Source organism: Aspergillus pseudotamarii (genome assembly GCF_009193445.1).
Source record: "Aspergillus pseudotamarii strain CBS 117625 unplaced genomic scaffold BDV38scaffold_107, whole genome shotgun sequence".
Classification (NCBI taxonomy): Eukaryota; Fungi; Ascomycota; class Eurotiomycetes; order Eurotiales; family Aspergillaceae; genus Aspergillus; species Aspergillus pseudotamarii.
This window is the reverse complement of record NW_022475121.1, coordinates 9,981-28,602: the sequence shown is the minus strand read 5'-3', so window position 1 is coordinate 28,602 and position 18,622 is coordinate 9,981. Positions and strand designations below refer to the sequence as shown.

Sequence of the window (18,622 nt, the reverse complement as noted above, 5' to 3'; positions counted from 1 at the left end):
GTGTAGAACTCCGCCGTAATGTGTTAGGTCCAGAACACCCACATACCATATCCTCCTCTAACGCACTTAGAGACTGGGAAAGAGCAGTGAATTCCCATTCAAAGAAGTCAACACAGCAGACTTCAGCCGCAACCCCTCCTGTCTTGCCTATCCACAATAATCGTCCCGAGCAGATAAAATTAGACTCCGAACCTGTGACAGGCGGTAAAAGATGGGCATTAAAAAGGTTTTTCGAGAGAAGATGATTTACTAAGCCTTTTCCTGCGGCTAGATTAAACCTGTACTTAATCTGGTTTATGTATCAATCAATCAATCAATCAAAATTCTATTAACCTGTTCGAGCCTAACTAATGAAATGTCTAGCTATGCAGGCGCCTCGCCGGTGAGACAGAATCTTGGTCCAGAACGCCTAAATCCCGCAAACCCATATATATAGAGAAGATAACAATCGAAAAGCTTTTAATCACAACTAAAGCGCGTGCCACAACGCGCGATCTTCCCCTTTGACCATCCCTCTGCGTCTTGTACCCCATTCTGTTCACCGTATATTAGTACTGTGTCGTTGGAAACCTCAGACCTAGGTTGACCCCCCTAGCCCCTCATGTGACCGCTTAACCAGCGCCTTCCCCCTCTGCTCCATTCGTTTCAGTAGTTGGTTCTGTGTCCTGGGCAGTCAGCTCCGCCTCTCGGAACTGACTGAGTAGACCTGTTTTGTGTACAAACTCGGCAACGTAACGAATTGCCTGCGGGTGAGATATTAGTACGTCGTAGTCTGCGGTCTGGCCGCGTGGCCCCCTGATCCTATTAATCCTATCGAGCATGGTTGCGCGCAGATCGGTGTACAGCGGACACTGCTGAAGGACATGCCTCAACGTCTGGGAGCCCTCTTCGCAGCTACACCGATCCAACTCAACCACATTAATCTTGTTTGATTATAGCACCTATGCATGCCCCCATTGTCCTCATTGTAACAGAACAAAGCGACACGCTTACGAGGCCTTCCTAAGTAGAGACAGACAATTTAAAACTGTTTGAATTTCAATCATTGTGCTTGCAAGCATCCTAAGGAGTGGCACGATACATATAAATGATGAACAAAAGATCTGGGTAAACACCCCGCAGGAACAATCCACGTAGACTTCGGACCTATAACGTTGCGGCTCAAGGGCTCTGAACGCTGCTTTTAGACTGGAGCGTTGATGAAAGTACGGCTAACTGCACCGAATTAGCAATGATAGTGGCCGAAACGGTGTGCTTGACTAGTATACTCACTTCTAGTTGCCCTTCTTGCACATGGCAGCGAATTGGTCAATGTATCCAGGAAGATTCTTGGACCACATCGTCTCGTCAGAGATGAGCTGTTTGATCTTCTGGCACTTCTCGTTGGTAAGCTGAGCTGTGTTGGATAGCTGGTTGGCTTGCTGCTCCAGAATCGGCTGGGTGGCTCTGGTAACACAGGTATTATAATTAAGCAGTCCTTCCGGGTTGTTGCACAGAGGCCTATTTCCTTCAGCTGCGCAGCTCTGCTGCACTACTGCGACCAGCTGAGTGCGGAATTGGTTAAGCAACGCCTGCTCATTGGCAGATACACCCAGGTTGTTGTTTACGTCCTGGATGAGTTGCGGGACGATGTTGTTGTGGAGATACTGGTTGTACTCGTTGATTGTGCTAACACACCGGGCATTCTCACAGACCTGTGCATTAAAGTATTGCATCATTCTGGTGGGCTGCTGACTGAGGGCCTGAGGGATCTCCAAACATGGCGCTGGGAGATTTGGGGGAGCAGCATTACCAACGGAGAAAATAGTAGCAGTGATCAGCAAAGCAGATGAGATGGAGAACTTCATTTTGAAAATCAGAGTTGCTTTATAACTCAGAAAATGATAGACTGATTGGGATGAAAAGTGATACGATATTCAATTGGAGAGAATGATGATTTTGATAATAGCCATGATGGCTGGCAATTGCGAGGTTTAAGTACCTTTGGGCCATGGCATAACTGGTATATGGAATGTATAGAAAAATTGTATATTCCAGTGATCTAGGGTATCGAATGGATGATCAACTGGAGAGCTGTTTTACACTGAGTCAGATTGAATAGACGGATTCTAGATAATTTCGGGGGCATAGTCAGCGTACATCCCAGTCCCTTTGTTGATCGCCTGTCTATCCGAGATGATTCTGTTCACCACCACGACGGGGCCCAGATTCTGGCCACAATATGCCAGGGAAGGTAATGAAGATTATCCGGCGAGCGAATCCAAGTTTGAGGTCGACCTATGCTTCTAGAGATGTCTAGAGAGTTCAATTGTACAGACAACTACGGAAGCATGTTCACTAGTGTAAGCTTGATATTAAGCCGGCACGGTACGTTACTATACGACTTAGGAGGAGGGACGCTTAACACTAAAGATACAGCTATCTTAATCGAGAATAATATTATCTGTGCGCTTAGAATAGCGGCCTTTGATCCAGATTCTGGTATTTACTGAACTTTTCTTTCAGACATAGCCCTCCTATTCTACGCTTTCTAATATCCTTTCTTACACTCATTTCTTTTTTCTAGATAAATTTCCGAGAATACAGAGTGACAATTATTTGTTTTAGCGCTGTATTGTCTTCTGAGGTAGCTAATTCTAGCCTTTAAACCAGGTTAGATTACCAATCTTTCTATTTCCTGGGCCGTCTCACGAGGTTATACAATGTTTTAATTAGAACTAAACAGGCTCTACTATATTAAAATTCGGGAGTTCCCCGGCTAAGCTAGTATTGTCACAGATCTTATCGTGATTATATATGATGACTGTGCAGAATACCCTACCCTCGTGAATATGTAACTCGGCTGCCGAGCGGCAACATCGGAGTCTCTATCCACCGACATTTTAAGAATTTATAGTAGTCTCTTAATTTCTTGGATTCCGTAGAGGAAATTTCGGGTCTTTATAATTAAAATTAGTGCTCAGTGAGTAGTAAGGAGAGGAAATAATTAGATTCCCGTTTGCATAGAATCCGATGTGCACATATTCTTACCTAGAGCCCAGGCCTTATACCCTGATCTCGTTCTTCCTGTTACGCCCGAGGCTTCGTCGTCGAGTCTGAGACCAGTTAGCGGACCACGCGTCAAGGGTTACTAACCTGAAGTCGATCTTTGACTTCCGTCGTCAATGGATTGCGGTCTTGGCAGGACGGGAGTTGTTACTGGACTGCCGTCGCCAGGGGTCTGCCGTCGATATTAGACTGCCGTCGGTACCAGTCTCAAGTCCAAAGGGCCAGACCTATTGAGTACGTATACCCAGTAGTTAAAGTACGAACGAGTTGAGACTGGTCTTGCTACTAAAGGTAACTCTGTGATAACAATGTGGATTGATTACGAAGAACTAAGTACATAAACGCGTGTCCTTACATATCCTTAGCTATCTACTCCCGTCGTGACTCCCTTGGGGGTAGGGAATGGAGTATATCCAATCGCAGCGCGTAGTGCCGTATACTCCTGGTATACTCCCTCTGGGGTGGATTTAGGTGTAAGTGTCACGTGATGAAGCTGGTATTGGCTTTTCATTAGCCGTTTCGTCGGATACTCACTATAGCCATCCTTTGGTGATCCCGTTGTCATTTTCCGGTTCTTGTTATCCTATGATATTCTGCCTTGCGTGTCCGCCCTCGATATGGTGCACTAGACAAGGGTCTGTAACATAAACCTAGCGGGTTTTGGGTCGGGTGCGGGGAGGCCTATTAAATACCCGACCCGCGTGCAACTCTAACCTTTCACTCACATTCTTCTTTTTCTCTCCTCCGCTCAACTTCATGCTTCCGACTTCACTCAGTCCTGAAGAACAGTGCTTTATCAACCGGAGAGTTATTACTAGTCATCCACTGAAGAAGCCGCGGGGTAGGGCGTAATCAAAGAGGCACCATTCGGGTCGAGTCAAGGCAAAGAGACGCACTGACAGGGGTTTATTGTACATATTTTGAGCCAGCTGATCATGGAAGTCGGGTAATGTATTCTTTCATTAGAATAAATACAGTCACTAGACTTGCCAAGGCTTTCTAGTCAATCTGAAGTCGTGCAAATGAGAGACATTTCCATTGATCCCAACATTTAAAAGCGGGAGGAGTAATCGGGGCCCAGATATCTAGTATTCAGAGACCTTGCTTTAGTCAACACTGCTGTTTAGGAGTTGAACAATACAGTCACTAGTTGTCGGATAGTATGTGCGTAAGTCTAGAGATGGTGATGAGATTCATCCGAGCCAATCACGGCAGTATCAGTAACAGTAACACTATGACTAAATAGGTTGCTGGCTTGTCAGCTGACCGTGGAGAATCAGTTGAAAGTCATATAGAGTGAAGTTTTGGAACAATGATCGGTCTTAAGCGTCACTAGTTGCTACATCATGTATGTGCTGTCATGTAAGGCATGTAGACCATAATCTACTCGTTGGTTTAATAGGTGATTGCAGGTGATAGTACGAAGCTTCGGATTGTTTAGAGTGTGGCGTTGTCAAGAGCTGCTCAAGACCGCCATAAAAATCTACGTGCAGCAGGAAAAAAAAAGAATGTGTTCCGGTCTGAGTAAGGGGCAGTGGTATAATGCAGTGTAGTATGTGTTTCTGAGTGGCAGCCTAATAGTATTGGAGGCGTGTTGCAAAACAATTACCCAGTGCCTTAGGTGTCTAGTATTTTTTCTCCCTTTACTATGACTAGCAACTTACCTGTCTCGGGTAAATATGAGAATATGTCAATGGAGAAATGAGAGGTAAAATCTCTTCGTGGAGAGTAGACCTGAAACCTGCAAATGCCGAGGTGAAATTAAGAAGCGTAGGCAACGAAGACAACTTATTTTTCATGACAGGGAAATGTTTCTGTAAAGGGCTTCTTCGGCATACGTAATCGGGCGGGCGGTAGTTAACGCCTTCGAAGCGTAGTAGGCCAACGGGCTACAAGGTGTATAGTACTAGGAAGATCAAGGAAGTTCAGGAACCTAAGTGAAAATAGATTGGAATTGGAACAGAATGAACAACAATTGAGAGCGTTCTCTTGCTCACATAAACTCCCAAAAGACTTTATCCAATGTAAAAATACTGTCATAAGCTCCGCACAGTATGTGAGGGTTGTATTACGGTATTACCAGTTGCTGACAGTTTCATCGTAGGGAGCATAATTTGGTGTGGTACGCGTGTGTCATGGTCCTCACAAGAAACTTTGTTAAGCGGTGAAGTTTCATCAAATCCATCAATAAACTTTTCCTCCATAAATATCATTTCATCTGCGTCGAAAGCTGCCTGGATTCTTATCGTGAGGTGCTCGAAATACCATTGATCGTCTTTAACTGTCCTGTAGACTGTCCTGGTCAGATTAATAATGTCGTGAATGTAAACACTTGGACCCAACACTTCCATAAATCTCTTCGCCTGATCTTGCAGCCCGCATAGCCCGTATTTCAGGGCCGCACAGTATGCCAGGACGCTCTGGCTATAATACTCGTGTTGTTTAGATACGTCGCAAGTAGATGATGCTTTTCGTAGTTGGAAATCCCCGGTGTAAAGGTAATGCATCAAAGTGTGCCCAATATTCTCATCCACATCAGGGAGCGTGAGGCTGATAAAGAAATTATGTGTCTCTGGAGCTGGATTGGTCTTCAAGAGAGAATATAGACTCGGAATCCTATCGAGCAAAGACATTGAGATTGTGTAACATCTTCTGCTAAGACCAACGTGGACTGTCACCGTCTGCCCTTCGTAATCCCTGGAATCGACCATATCAATGAGAATGTACTTTTGAATACTATAGAATAGATGGACGGGCTGATATTCGGGATCGCTCCTGGAGTCAGATTGTATATTGTCCTCGCCAGCCATGAGTGTATCTTGGGCATACGCCCTGGAGACAATAGCTGACTCCACTGGCATACTAATAGACCTCTTCGCATTTTTTGGCCGGGCCACCGTTCCCTTTCTCTTACCATAATAGGGCCCGTGATGATTTCCTTCACCGCTGGTAACGGCTTCTTCTGTGGTTTTGTTCTCCTCTCCGGCTTTCTGCTGCCCTTCAAGCAATTGAGGCCCTGATATTGCTTCCGGTTCGGGCTCGAGCTCGAGCACATGTACTGGCTCAGATTCAAGCTCTGCTGATAGTTCGGGTGCTTCAGGCTCTGGAATAGGCGACTGAGGCTCGGGAACAACAGTCTTCGACCTTTTTTTTTCTTCTCCTTTGTGGAGATATTCCAGGCTGCCCAGTCCTCCTCCTCCTTCTCTTCAGGGATTGGCTCGGGTGATGGATCTACGGCTACCGGAGGATTTTCCACAACTCGTTCCAACTCCTGGAGGATATCCTTGTTCTTTTTTTTCTTATCTTTTTTCTCAGTTGGGACGCCCCAGTCCCAATCTTCGTCATCAACTATTCTGGGCTTTGTTTCGGTCTCCTTCTTAGTATCCAGAAAGCCCCAGTCATCCTTCTTTTCTTTTGTACCGATATCTCCATTGCTTGGACGGGCTCCAAAGCCAAATCCAAATCCGACTGAAGCATCCAACGGATCAGTCGCTGAGCCAAATGACCACGGGTTGGTATTCTGTGTCCTGTCCCTATTCAAGCCACCATGAGAGTCGAGACCCCATTTACTCCTCATATTCCAACTTTTATCACATCCGCCAAGATCTAGGCTCCCACCAGTAGATTTGCCTCTAAGGGGGTCTAGGTTTAGATTTGGAGATGTATTAGAACTTAAATCCTGAAAGCAATTGGAAGGGGGGTCGGTGTCAGTCATAGTAGTACCCTATAAAGAAATTAGAGATGAGACTCTAGAACAAAGGAGGGGTTTATACTTGATCCTTCTTTTTATTCTTCTTCTTCCCTGTAGGTGCAAAGTCCGCCCACGAATCATCACCGTTTCCACTACTATCGTTCGCCCAACTAAGATTATCGTTATTACTATTAGCTGCTGCTGCTTCTTCTGCGGCCTTTTTCTCCTCCTCCTCTTTGGCCTTCCGCTCCTCTTCTTCTTTAGCTAGCCGCTCTTCCTCCTCTTTCTTCTTCTTCTTATCTTTTTTCTTACTGGTTGTATACCACGCATCTCCCCAACCATCGTCGTCTCCGCCATCGCCGCCTCCGTCACCACTGTTATCCCCATTTCCACCTCCCGACCCACCTGCGTTGCTGCCACCGCCTCCACCATTCTGGTTTTCATCAGGGGGTGGGATTTTATCGCCGTCGTCTTTCCGTGGTGGGGTACTCCGTTGTGCGGCTTTATTTAATTTCATCTTTTTCTTTGCATTTTCCCGTATACCAGATGAGTAATCCAAATTGACCAGAGGGGACTTAGATCTAACACTGGAACCTTTCGTTTCTATCGATAGCGTGCAGTCACCACACAAATCTTTCTGTTTGGCTAACAGCGGAAGCGTGGAGTAATCCGGAGGCAAGTCTTTGACAGCGTCGTCATAGGATGGAGGGGGTCGATCGTCGGTTTGAGGATGTCGCGTCCGAGGCTCGACCTCAAGACCAAACGCTGCTTCGTAGGTCCTAATGGATAAAGCTATGTTTGTTTGTTCGGGGATAGTGGGCAGTTAACATAAACAACTTTCTGATGTGGTCAGTTTCGAAAGACCACAGACAAAAGTTGGTCTAGAGTCAGATAAGATCATGGAGCAATGCGGGGTCTTTCTGCAGGTGGTGATGTGTCGTTGAAGTCGTACCTCGACCAATCATTACGTTATTACTATTACAATACATATTAACCCCCTTTTACCGCTTTCTTTGACAAACAGTAAATCGTGTGCCTTAGTCTGGTTGCATAGTGGCCTTGAAGCGATTATACGCTTCGACCTGAGAGCATTCGGCAATCTCTGACCACGATATATCCTCTCTTTCCTTCAGTCTTATCAAAAGTGTATACGCCTCTGAGGAATACTGCGTCTGGTTTCTTGGCTGATTAACAGGAAACCCCAGAGAGGCCAAAGCTCTCGACCGATCCAATCAATCAATCAATCAAAATTATATTAACCTGTTCGAGCCTAACCAATGAAATGTCTAGCTGTGCAGCGCCTCACCGGTAAGACAGAATTCTGGTCCAGAGCACCTAAATCCCGCAAACCCATATATATATAGAGAAGATAATAATCGAAAAACTTTTAAATCACAACTAACGTGCCTGCCACAGCACCTCTCCTAATCCTTTAACTATCCTCTGCGTCTTGTTCACATTCTGTTCACCTTGTAGTTCGATATATTTATACACCACTGGTCTGGGCTGACCCTGCCCAGCCTCCCTGTGACCGCTTAACCAGCGTCTTCCCCCTCTGCTCCATTTGTTTCAGTGGTTGGTTCTGTGTCCTGCGCAGTCAGCTCCGCCTCTCGGAACTGACTGAGCAGACCTGTTTTGTGTACAAACTCGGCAACGTAACGAATTGCCTGCGGGTAAGATATTAGTACGTTGTAGTCTGCGGTCTGGCCGCGTAGCCCCCTGACCCTATTAATCTTATCAAGCATGGCTTCGCGCAGATCGGTGTACAGCGGACACTGCTGACGGACGTGCCTCGACGTCTGGGAGCCCTCTTCGCAGCTACACCGATCCGACGACTCCATGTTAATCTTGTATAAGAAGTGGTGAAGCCCTATCCGGTGCGTGCGCATCTGGATGGCGATCGCGGTGTGCGGCTTGGAGAGGCCCTTCCAGAGCCGAAAGACCTTCCTATCCGGTCCTTTCAACAACCGGTGCGTCGGGGTCACGGTCGGTCGGGCGGTTTTTGCGTCCCGTGCCCATTCGTCCTCTCATCGTTTGCGTATCTTGAGACGGACCGGGCCGTCGCGCCGCCGCAGGTGTGGGTCCGTCGCTGCTTCTTTCGCGGCCTCGTCGGCCCGCTCGTTTCCCGGCACCCCGATATGTGCGGAAATCCAGTGGATTCCGATCCGGCGGGTCAGATCGCACCGGCGGGCCACCGCGTAGATCTGCCGAAGTAGGAACTGACCCGAGGGCCTGCCGGGGTTCTGCACCGCTCTGATCGCCGCCTGGCTGTCCGCGAAAACCGCTACCTGCCGTCGGCAGCTGGCGGCCATGACCAGAGCCATCTGCAGCCCCCGTAGGCTCCGCCGCGTACACTGTGGATTCGGCCTCGATGCCCAAGAACCTCCGTTGCATCTTGCCAGTTTGCAGGCAGACCGCCGAGGCACCGATGTGGCCCAAGAATCCGCTGCCATCTGTATATATCGCGGTGCCCCGTCGGTCTCTGCAGAATTCGTTGTGGGACGAGACCGCGGCCTCCTGGCCTAGGATCGCGCAGGTCAGCGGCGCCTCCCACGGTGCCCACCCGACTGATCAACAGTGACGACTTTTATGTGGACGACAGCATCAAAGAGGGCTTCCCCAACGACCCTAATAGGCTTATTAAATTGCACTACTGATTTCCCATATTTATTTTCTTTAGCGAATGTAACCATAGAAAAAAGCATGACAAGCTAAGTGGGGAAAATAAGTGGCGGCCACAAAATTCGTCTCGTTAGGAACAGACGGTGCGGACTGTAGGGATATAGGCTTATAGTATCAAGTATCACCTACTACAGAGTACAGTCGGGAGCGATTCCAAATCTGGAACACTCTAGTACGGTATGGCGTATCAATTGTCAACCGCCTACTGTTATACGCAGTTTCTAGCCATATAAAATCTACACATCACTATTCACCGGCTCTTCCTTAGGCGGTAAGAACGGTGCTTAGTGCAAGATGTTCCAAATTTTAAATAACACACTGTAATCCTGGACCATGTCACAGTACTGAGAACAAGAATCGAAGAGAATCACTCATTGGGTGGCGCAAGGGGTCGGAAGTTACGGGATTGTCGAGGTAACTTTCTACAAGCAAACGCTCCACCTATTGAACTAATGACAATTAAACCATGTCGAGTCCCACAAACTAGTGATCGGTCGCTTGGAGCGCTAGTCTATTTAGATGCGCAAACTTCATCCCATTCCAACGCTTAACCATCTATCCTGAGGTCCGACGAAGATTGCATTCTGGGGGCCAAAGAATGAACCCTATAGCAATTTCCCCGTAGTTTTGACTAGATGATGGGGCTCCGCTACTTCCAGGTATTAATACGAATAGGTAGGTAAATGCCTGAAATAGGGGATTCGTTGACACCAAATGAGATAGTGCCCTGACCGGTTAGTATAGGTTTGTTGAACTAACATGCTGCAGGAACGGTCGAATTGCCAGAACAAGCTAAGTTACGAGAGTACCTCGAGGAAAGTCAGATGGGGTGAGGAGGCGATATGCCCGACGCAGATGCACATTGTAGAACTATGGGCTAACCGCATACCGGCCTAGTCTCTGGATTTTGACCCGAGTCTGAGATAAAAGCACGTATACAAGGCATTCCGCACTGTATCGGGTAGACCGCATGCTATCGAGCACTTGAAGATATATATCTTGTGGAATGCCGCCGCATACGGCAGTAGTTTGATCCCAGGGTGTTGATTCATTCATTTCATTTGACTTCCTTTTATGTCCTTCATTATTCTTTCGTTTCCCCATTCATCCTCTTCGTCTTTCTTTTTGCTTCCCCTGTGTGCGGTCTTTCCTCATCCGAGCTTCTATTTCAAGACAATTGGGAGTAGTAGTAGCCCGTCAAGCTTCAAATCGTGAGTGCAATTGGGTTTTAATTGTGCAACCTCCAGACTGACACTCTTGGTTGCCAGGACAAATGTTGCCACGCATTGCCTTGGCCCTTCTCGCTGGCCTAGGCTTCGTTACGGCGGCAATTGCAGACACATACTGTAGCACTGACGTCCCCTGTGAGATCGGCTGCTGTGGCAGAAACAATGTCTGTGGCCTCGGTCCAGATTACTGCGCTGAAGACAAGTGTATCAGTAACTGTGGTGCCAAAGCCGAGTGCAATCCCGGGCATTGGGCAGATAAATACGTTAATGCCACCACATGTCCACTGAATGTGTGCTGCAGCGACTTTGGCTTTTGTGGAACCACTGAAGAGTTCTGCGGGAACAAAACAGTTACCAGACCGTCGTGTGATGCCAGCGACCAGCACGTCGCTCGCGTAATTGGTTATTACAACTCAGCAGCTGCCACACGGTCTTGCGGAGGTATGATCCCCGAAGCTATCCCACAGGGTGTCTACTCGCATATCTACTTCGCTTTGTAAGTATCGATCCGGACACCTTTGAGGTCATTCCAGCTGTCCAGGGAGATAAGCAGCTCTATCCGCAACTGGAGGCCCTCCAGGCCCGGGACCTTGGTCAAGAGCTTTGGCTCTCCATCGGTGGCTGGGATTTCTCTGATGATGGACAACCAATGGTCACTACCTTCTCGGACCTTGTAGGCGCCGACACAAAGAAGCAAAATGTGTTCTTCTCGTCACTGACCAACTTTATGGCCACCTGGGGCTTTACTGGCGTCGATATCGACTGGGAATATCCCGCCGCTGATGACCGGAATGGCCGATCCTCGGATTACAAGAATTTCCCCAAGTTCATGTCCAATTTGAAAAAGGCCATGTCCAATTACCAGTTCGGCCTCTCCGTCACACTACCCACCAGCTACTGGTATCTCCAGTATTTTGATCTTGAATCACTAGACAAGGTCAGTTGACTGGTTCAACTTTATGAGCTATGACCTGCACGGTACATGGGACATGGGTAACAAGTGGACCGGGGCCTACCTAGATGCACATACCAACTTGACGGAGATTAAGACCGCCCTTGACCTCCTGTGGCGGAATGATATTAAACCGTCCAAGGTAAACATGGGAATGGCTTTCTACGGCCGCAGTGTCACTCTGGCCAGCCCGTCCTGTACCAAGCCGAGTTGCACCTATCTCTCAGCCGGCGACAAGCGCGAATGAAGCATTACGGCCGGGGTCCTCTTCAACAATGAGATTAGCCAGATTATCAACGAAAATGAAATTACCCCGATCCTTTACAAGGATGCGGCTGTGAAGACGATCACCTGGAACAACGACCAATGGGTGTCGTATGATGACGAGGACATCTGGAAGCTCAAGGCCGAGTTCGCTAAGTCCCAATGTCTCGGTGGTGTCCTGGTTTGGTCCGTCGATAATGATGACAGCAATCACACATACTCCACTGGTCTGGCGGCAGCTCTCGGAATAAAATTAACGTGGACACTACAAGCGGCCTGACGAGCAGCAGCTTCGGCCAGAGGAAGTCGACAACTAGGAACAATGACAAAAGCCAAGACCAGTACTGTCGCTTCACTAACTGCGGTGAGGTCTGTCCCAGCGGGTTCACTGAAGTCGCTTGGGCCGACAAGAAGAAGGACCTCATGTTGGACTCAACGACATGTCCACCAGGCAAAAGCCAGACACAAACACTCTGCTGTCCCACCTCCACAGAGGCCCCAACTTGCCGGTGGCGAGGCTTTCATAACAATGGTAAATGTAAGGGAGGATGCAACAGCGACGAGGCTGAGATCGGAACTGTCGGGGCGGGTTGCAAATCTGGCTATCAGTCGGCGTGCTGTACCATCGCAGACTCCGCTCCACCCTTGGACAGAATGTCAGTGGACTGAAAGCTGCCACGATGATCTGACATGTCCAGCGGGTTATGCCAATTTTGTAGTGGGCTCGCGTGATGGCTGGGGTGGCCGGAAGTCATGCAAGTCCGGAACGAATTACAACTACTGCTGCAAAGGTGACACTGGCCCTCCAGATATCTTTACCAACTGCGATTGGCATGGCCACGGGGTGACTTTTCCGAATGAAAAGTATTGCAGCACCAACTGTCCAGCGGGCTCGACCCGCGTTGCCGAGCAGGTAATCAACACTATGTGGGGGAAGAAGCAGACAGCAAATACGGAAGATTGTTTGTACGGCAATGAGGCATATTGTTGCTCTGGCGCGAAGAAGTCAACGAAGACCCCACGAGATACGGACACTACTATATATGCAGACCAGACCGCCAGAGATTTCGATGCTTACCTGACCCGATTCCTTGCGAATCCCGTCTGCCCCAGTGGTTGAGCCTCCGAGTATAGCGCGAGCTTCAGCAGCTTTGCCAGGAGAGACCTTAGCTCACCCGAGAAGCCCACAGACCAGGGTACGGTCCTCACGTATCTGCTGCCTATCATGGCGGTATGGATTACCTCTCAATTTCCGCGAGAAGACCTGAGCCGGATCTGGAAGAATCGTACCACTGAGTACGGGTACAAGAATGAGGCCGCCAATGTCACCACCATAGAAGCAGGCATCTACGGCGCTGTGGACAGTTGGACCGGAACTCCACTATATAGTCCAAACCCCTTGTTGGTTCAAACTCTTTGCAACATTGCCGAGTCCTCGAAAGGGATACAAAGACTGGTCGCCGCTACTGACGTCCTCTGTTTGGATGGGGATTATGAGCCGGCCAGATCATCAGCTCTTTCCACGCGAGCTGTGACTGTGTTAAGCATGGACGATTGTTCTGCTAACGGCAACCAGCCGACAATCTCATTGATTATCAATGGTATTCTGAACGTGAGTTTACTTCCCTCTATTTTGTTTTCGTGGTCACTAATTCCCACTGATGCTACCAGGGTGAACTGAGCCTTCACTATTTGAGGTGGATTAATGCTCAAGGCCGCCAGGTGATACTTGAGATAGCTTTCTGTATCGGAAGTACACCAGGGGTCACGCCTACCGACGAGATCCGGAACCGCTATCGCGATAAAGCCACACGCACGGCACTGACCGCTGGATCGTTTTCCATCTCCATATCCAACTCAATCGACGGACTTTCTACGAAAGAGCGGACACCTGGGTCCCAGGAGTCACTACGTTGGATGTCTATCATAGCCAGACTATCACACGGCCTTCGGTCGTCACTCGCGGTCGCCGAGCTGATTTCCGGGCCCAGTATCAATACACAAGCTCGTACGCCAGAGGGAGCTTCAATAACGGCGACCTGCAGAATTATAATGCACGCAGTGCCGCCATCGCTTGCCCTATCAATGGCAATCGACGGTGGTATGTAGGTGTGGGCCGGGCAGATGCTATTCGAGAGCTCGAGGCAGGCACTTCGTTGCCCACTGGTTATGCCGAGTTACTGAATAGTTTTGTAAGGGCTCCCCCTCTCTCTATCTAGTTGACCAGTTGGTTTGCTTAGTTGACGATGGCTGACTTCATCTCCAAAACAAATACAGGGCCTCTGGATGCACCAACAAGGTATTTTCTCGGAAAGGAACTTACGCAGAATATTTCCGAACCTACCGACGCGTGATTCCGGCTTTCAAGTTCTAATCAATGCCGCGGATTACTTCCATCCCGAACCTGGTGCATTTGACGAGAATTGGATGCCAGATGGCTCTCGGGCGCCACGACTACCACAGTGAGTGGCTCGTATCTGTAAAAGAGTACAGACTTCACCTACGTCTCGTATCTCACCTGTAATTTCAATAGTAACGGTTTAGTAGCGTATTTTCTGTACATAATCACCTGATGCATTGATCGCATGGAACGAAGTGACAGTTCTTAGTATGAGAGAGTGTGAAAAGAAGAAACACTGGAGCTTGGAAAACTCTCTACGCACCTGACCCTCCGAATGTCTTGATTCGTATCGTATTGTAACCGGCACTAGTTTTTGATAGTTTGCAAGTGGGGCCAAGAACAGGCGAAATGCTCTCCCAAAGATAAATACTTCGCTCTATCCTCTCGTTGAATCTCTCTCTCCTTTTTTTCTGTGGCTAACAACTACCCTCAACACTTCTTTTCTCCCGAATTTAACATTCAGGAAAAGGGAAATTGCGAAAATTTAAACAATGTCGTACCCCGCATTCCACACCCTTCGAGGAGATGGATACGATGCTATACTGCTCGATACAGACGGTTCCAAAATGTATGAGACCGAGTATGGGGAACTTCTGGCTGAAATGGTTAAGGCGAATGATAAATGGATGGTACGACAATATATCGAGATACATCCGAAGGCCGGACTGTATTCCTCCGAATCACTAGACATGGACGTAATTTTTATCGCTTGCGAGTATGGAAGTCTCGATACGCTTCGTGTGCTTCTGGACCATTATCACACGCATATCGATTCCCCTGACACAGAATCACTCGAACAGGGAGGAATCTCGTTGTTGGGAATAGCTTGTCGGCTTGCTCAGCTTGACACAGTGCGCTTCCTGTTGGACAGCCAGCCACCGCTGGGGACGGTTGAACCTGGGGATGGTTTGTGTGAGACAGCACTTCTGTCTGCGGCCACCTCCCTTTCCGATGTCGGGTTCGATTGGGAGCGGTGTCAATTTCCTGAGCGGAGCTGGGTTCGCGACAGTGTTGCACGGAGTGAGGCTTTGATTCATCTCCTCCTGGACAGGGGCGCTTCTGCGCGTGATGTCACATTGTCCCGGTCAGATAAACAAGACCTTCCGCAAGCTTCAGAGACCGTTATCGGCTTGGCCATTACCTAGGCCAGTTATCAGTTGGTGGCACGTCTGATTAATGCAGGGGCTGATGTACACCGAAGACAAATGCCCCTGAACCAAATGAATAATTATGGGGGTTCAGACCTGCCTCGAGATGTCACCGCTCTTCACCGTGGGGGCCTTTTTTGGAACGCTCCGGGGATTCGAGCCTTGCTAGACCATCGAGGCAGCAATGCTGACATTGCAGATATGGTATCGATACGTGATAGCGATGGACGACTACCACTGCATTGGGCTGCTATGGGACCCGACCCGTTGGCCGAAGACATGTTACTGGAGAATGAAGTTCTTCCCCGGATTGTCGATACATTCAAGCTGCTCTTGGAAGGCAAGCAGAGCACCGTTAACATCCAGGACAACTTGGGACGAACCGCCTTATTTTACGCAGTCAGTGCTCATGCCAAGTGCATCAGCTCGCATTCCTATATCCTGGCCCGTTTTCTATGCGAACACGGGGCGGATGCAAGTTTGGCAGACACCGATGGAAAGACCGTACTCCATGAATTGGCTCTGGCCTCCCACGCAGGTGACCCCATGAATCCTGCCCTGTTAGATCTCATGTTGTCGCATGGGGCAGGTATTAATCATGCCGATATAGATGGCAGTACTGTCCTACATTTGATGGCAAAGAATCTGCGGCAGGTTAACGCCACTAGCTTTCTGATCAGCCGGGGCGCGGATGTCAATGCCAGAGATTCACAAGGGAACACGCCACTCCATACAGCGACGATGACAGGGGTCTACTTCGCTCGCCTGACTCGAGAAGGGAAAACAGAGCGTACTACACCAGATGAACGGATAAAATTACACGAAGAGGTGATTGCAATCTTGTTGGAGGCTGGAGGCAGCAGCTTGATGGATCAACCGAATGCTGCAGGCAAATCCCCACGACAGCTACTTAAGGAGACCAGGTCCAGGTGGTATATGGATGAGGAGCGTATGAGACGTATCAATGCGGAGCGGGCTTCTTATCCAGATTTTTAGAAGTATAGTGTGATGGTATATGCTGGTATCAATAGAATATTTTGAAATTGAGCTCCAGTACGATATTACCTTTAGATGGTATGATTGAATTAACTTTAGTGCAATTGCTCTGGCGTAATCTATTGCGCAGCGGAGCGAAGCGTAGCAAGCAATATACGAGACTGCTCAATCGGATATGTATTCTGATTGGTCCGCAGTTCTGGGTTCTGATTGGGCGAGGATTCATGAGTTACGTCATTCCTGTTTTGACTTATAAGTTATAACTATAATCATTTCAAGCCTGTTTAGGTAATCTGCGCAGTTAATCTCCAGTAATCTAACCGATTTCTAGAGCTTTTGAACGCGCTGCAATGCCTAGATATCTAGATTATTTAAACACACTACAATACCTGCAGAGCCTATTCTACTAGGGTAGATAATCTAGATAGTATAAATAGTATAGTATAATCTTTTCAATAATCTAAGTAATTTAGGTGGTGTAAGGTCATGTGATTCCACCGCTTTGCAGGCTTCGTGCCAGTTCCTTGAGCTAGTAGCCCCTAGTAAACCTTGGCGTGTTAAGACGGATGTATTTATCCCGATTCCGAAGAGAGCATAGAAGGTATACCCTCTCAAAACCTCTTAAAATTATACAGTGCCTTAGACTTCTATTTTTTTTTTTTTCTTTTTGTGCTTTTCGCTTTAATCACTATGACTAGCAACATATCCGTCTCAGGCAGTTGATGGGACCTTGGAAGTTGGCCATCTTGAGAAACTGGGGTTGTTGCTTGGGTGCTGTTGATATACATCACTTCCTCTGTTTGCTTTTTACCTAAATACATATTCTCAAGACTATGATTGGCTTTTGGACCACGACAGTCTCACAGCAACACGTACCAGATGACCCCGCATTTCCCAACCTCGATGTTTAACATGCCTTTTATTTTATCCTGCAGTTCTAATAGCTACAGTAGGACATACTCTTTTTCTCTAGTAAAGACTATATTATTCCTTCTCGCCGAAATTCACCTCTTTATTATACATGGCATATAAAATGGTTTTCACACGTGATGACTATACGGTCGCATGGATCTGCGCCTTGCCGCTGGAAATGGCTGCCGCGAAGGCCATGTTGGACGAGGTTCACCCTCCTCTCCCCCAGCCAGAAACTGACCACAATGTCTACACACTTGGGAGGGTTAGCAGCCACAATATAGTGGTGGCCCCCCTGCCTTCCGGTGTGTACGGAACCATATCTGCCTCAAGTGTGGTGTCACACATGGTTTCTACTTATCCGAATATCCGATTTGGGTTGATGGTGGGTATTGGTGGCGGAGTCCCGAGCCAAAGTGCTGATATTCGCCTTGGTGATGTTGTAATCAGCAAACCAACTGCCACTTCAGGTGGTGTTATCCAATATGACTACGGCAAGATGCTTCGTGATGGACGATTGCAGCATGCCGGGTCTCTTAATAAACCGCCGTCGGTGTTGTTGAAAGCTATGTCTCAATTAGAGAGTGATTATATGACAGGGAAAAGGCCGGTTAGTAAGATCTTGATTGATATACAGCACAACTGTGAAGAGATGAAAGAAAAATATTCGCGACCGAAAGATGACTGGCTATTCCGACCGACATACAATCATAAGGATAGCGGATACAATTGTTCAGCATGTGATCACAGCCAGCTAGTGAACCGTCCAGAGCGAATAACTGATGGCCCTTATTTTCATTATGGCTTAATCGCTTCCGGAGATCAGGTCATGAAGGATGCCAAAACTCGAGATTCTATTGCTCAAGATCTAGATATACTCTGTTTTGAAATGGAGGCTGCTGGGCTCATGGACGAACTTCCATCACTTGCTATTCGAGGTATCTGTGACTACTGTGATTCCCACAAGAATAAACAGTGGCAAGGATATGCGGCGCTTGCTGCTGCTGCCTACGCGAAGACTCTTCTGTCAGTGGTTCCCACTTACTGCTACAAGAAGGAATCATATAAATCAAGGCAGCCAGTTTGGGTGGTCCCCTTCGGAAGAAACCCGCGATTCATAGGTCGGGAAGAAGAAATCACCAGAACCGAGGAATTGATTGTGCAACAGGACAGACCTGGCAAAGTTGCTATCTGCGGATTAGGCGGAGTTGGGAAGACCCAGATTGCACTTGAACTGGCATACCGCATGCGAAAACGAGACCCTGAGTGCTCGATATTCTGGATTCAATGTACCAGCTA

The 18,622-nt window shown here is 48.0% G+C and overlaps 4 protein-coding genes across 4 annotated transcripts; 2 read left to right on the top strand and 2 right to left on the bottom strand.

Moving 5' to 3' along the window:
• Window positions 1-1,274: 1,274 nt before the first annotated feature.
• Window positions 1,275-1,847, bottom strand: BDV38DRAFT_275873 (uncharacterized protein; the record flags this gene model as incomplete). The annotated part of the gene is made up of 1 exon (XM_032058102.1): window positions 1,275-1,847. The coding sequence occupies one exon, from the start codon at window positions 1,845-1,847 to the stop codon at window positions 1,275-1,277; it is 573 nt and encodes a 190-aa protein (XP_031907570.1).
• Window positions 1,848-5,084: 3,237 nt separating this feature from the next.
• Window positions 5,085-7,256, bottom strand: BDV38DRAFT_288616 (uncharacterized protein; the record flags this gene model as incomplete). The annotated part of the gene is made up of 3 exons (XM_032061068.1): window positions 5,085-5,897; window positions 5,963-6,772; window positions 6,822-7,256. 3 exons carry the CDS (start codon window positions 7,254-7,256, stop codon window positions 5,085-5,087), a joined length of 2,058 nt encoding a protein of 685 aa, XP_031907569.1.
• A 3,314-nt stretch (window positions 7,257-10,570) lies between these two features.
• BDV38DRAFT_290072 (uncharacterized protein) lies at window positions 10,571-16,411 on the top strand (the record flags this gene model as incomplete). The annotated part of the gene is made up of 15 exons (XM_032061396.1): window positions 10,571-11,014; window positions 11,092-11,550; window positions 11,588-11,794; window positions 11,852-12,124; window positions 12,184-12,398; window positions 12,520-12,584; window positions 12,627-12,871; window positions 13,001-13,478; window positions 13,538-13,588; window positions 13,629-13,630; window positions 13,674-14,058; window positions 14,144-14,328; window positions 14,400-14,404; window positions 14,823-15,337; window positions 15,413-16,411. Exons 1-15 carry the CDS (start codon window positions 10,695-10,697, stop codon window positions 16,409-16,411), a joined length of 4,404 nt encoding a protein of 1,467 aa, XP_031907568.1. The 5' UTR covers window positions 10,571-10,694.
• Window positions 16,412-17,444: 1,033 nt separating this feature from the next.
• Window positions 17,445-18,444, top strand: BDV38DRAFT_275871 (5'-methylthioadenosine/S-adenosylhomocysteine nucleosidase family protein; the record flags this gene model as incomplete). The annotated part of the gene is made up of 2 exons (XM_032058101.1): window positions 17,445-18,349; window positions 18,402-18,444. 2 exons carry the CDS (start codon window positions 17,445-17,447, stop codon window positions 18,442-18,444), a joined length of 948 nt encoding a protein of 315 aa, XP_031907567.1.
• Between the last annotated feature and the right edge of the window lie 178 nt (window positions 18,445-18,622).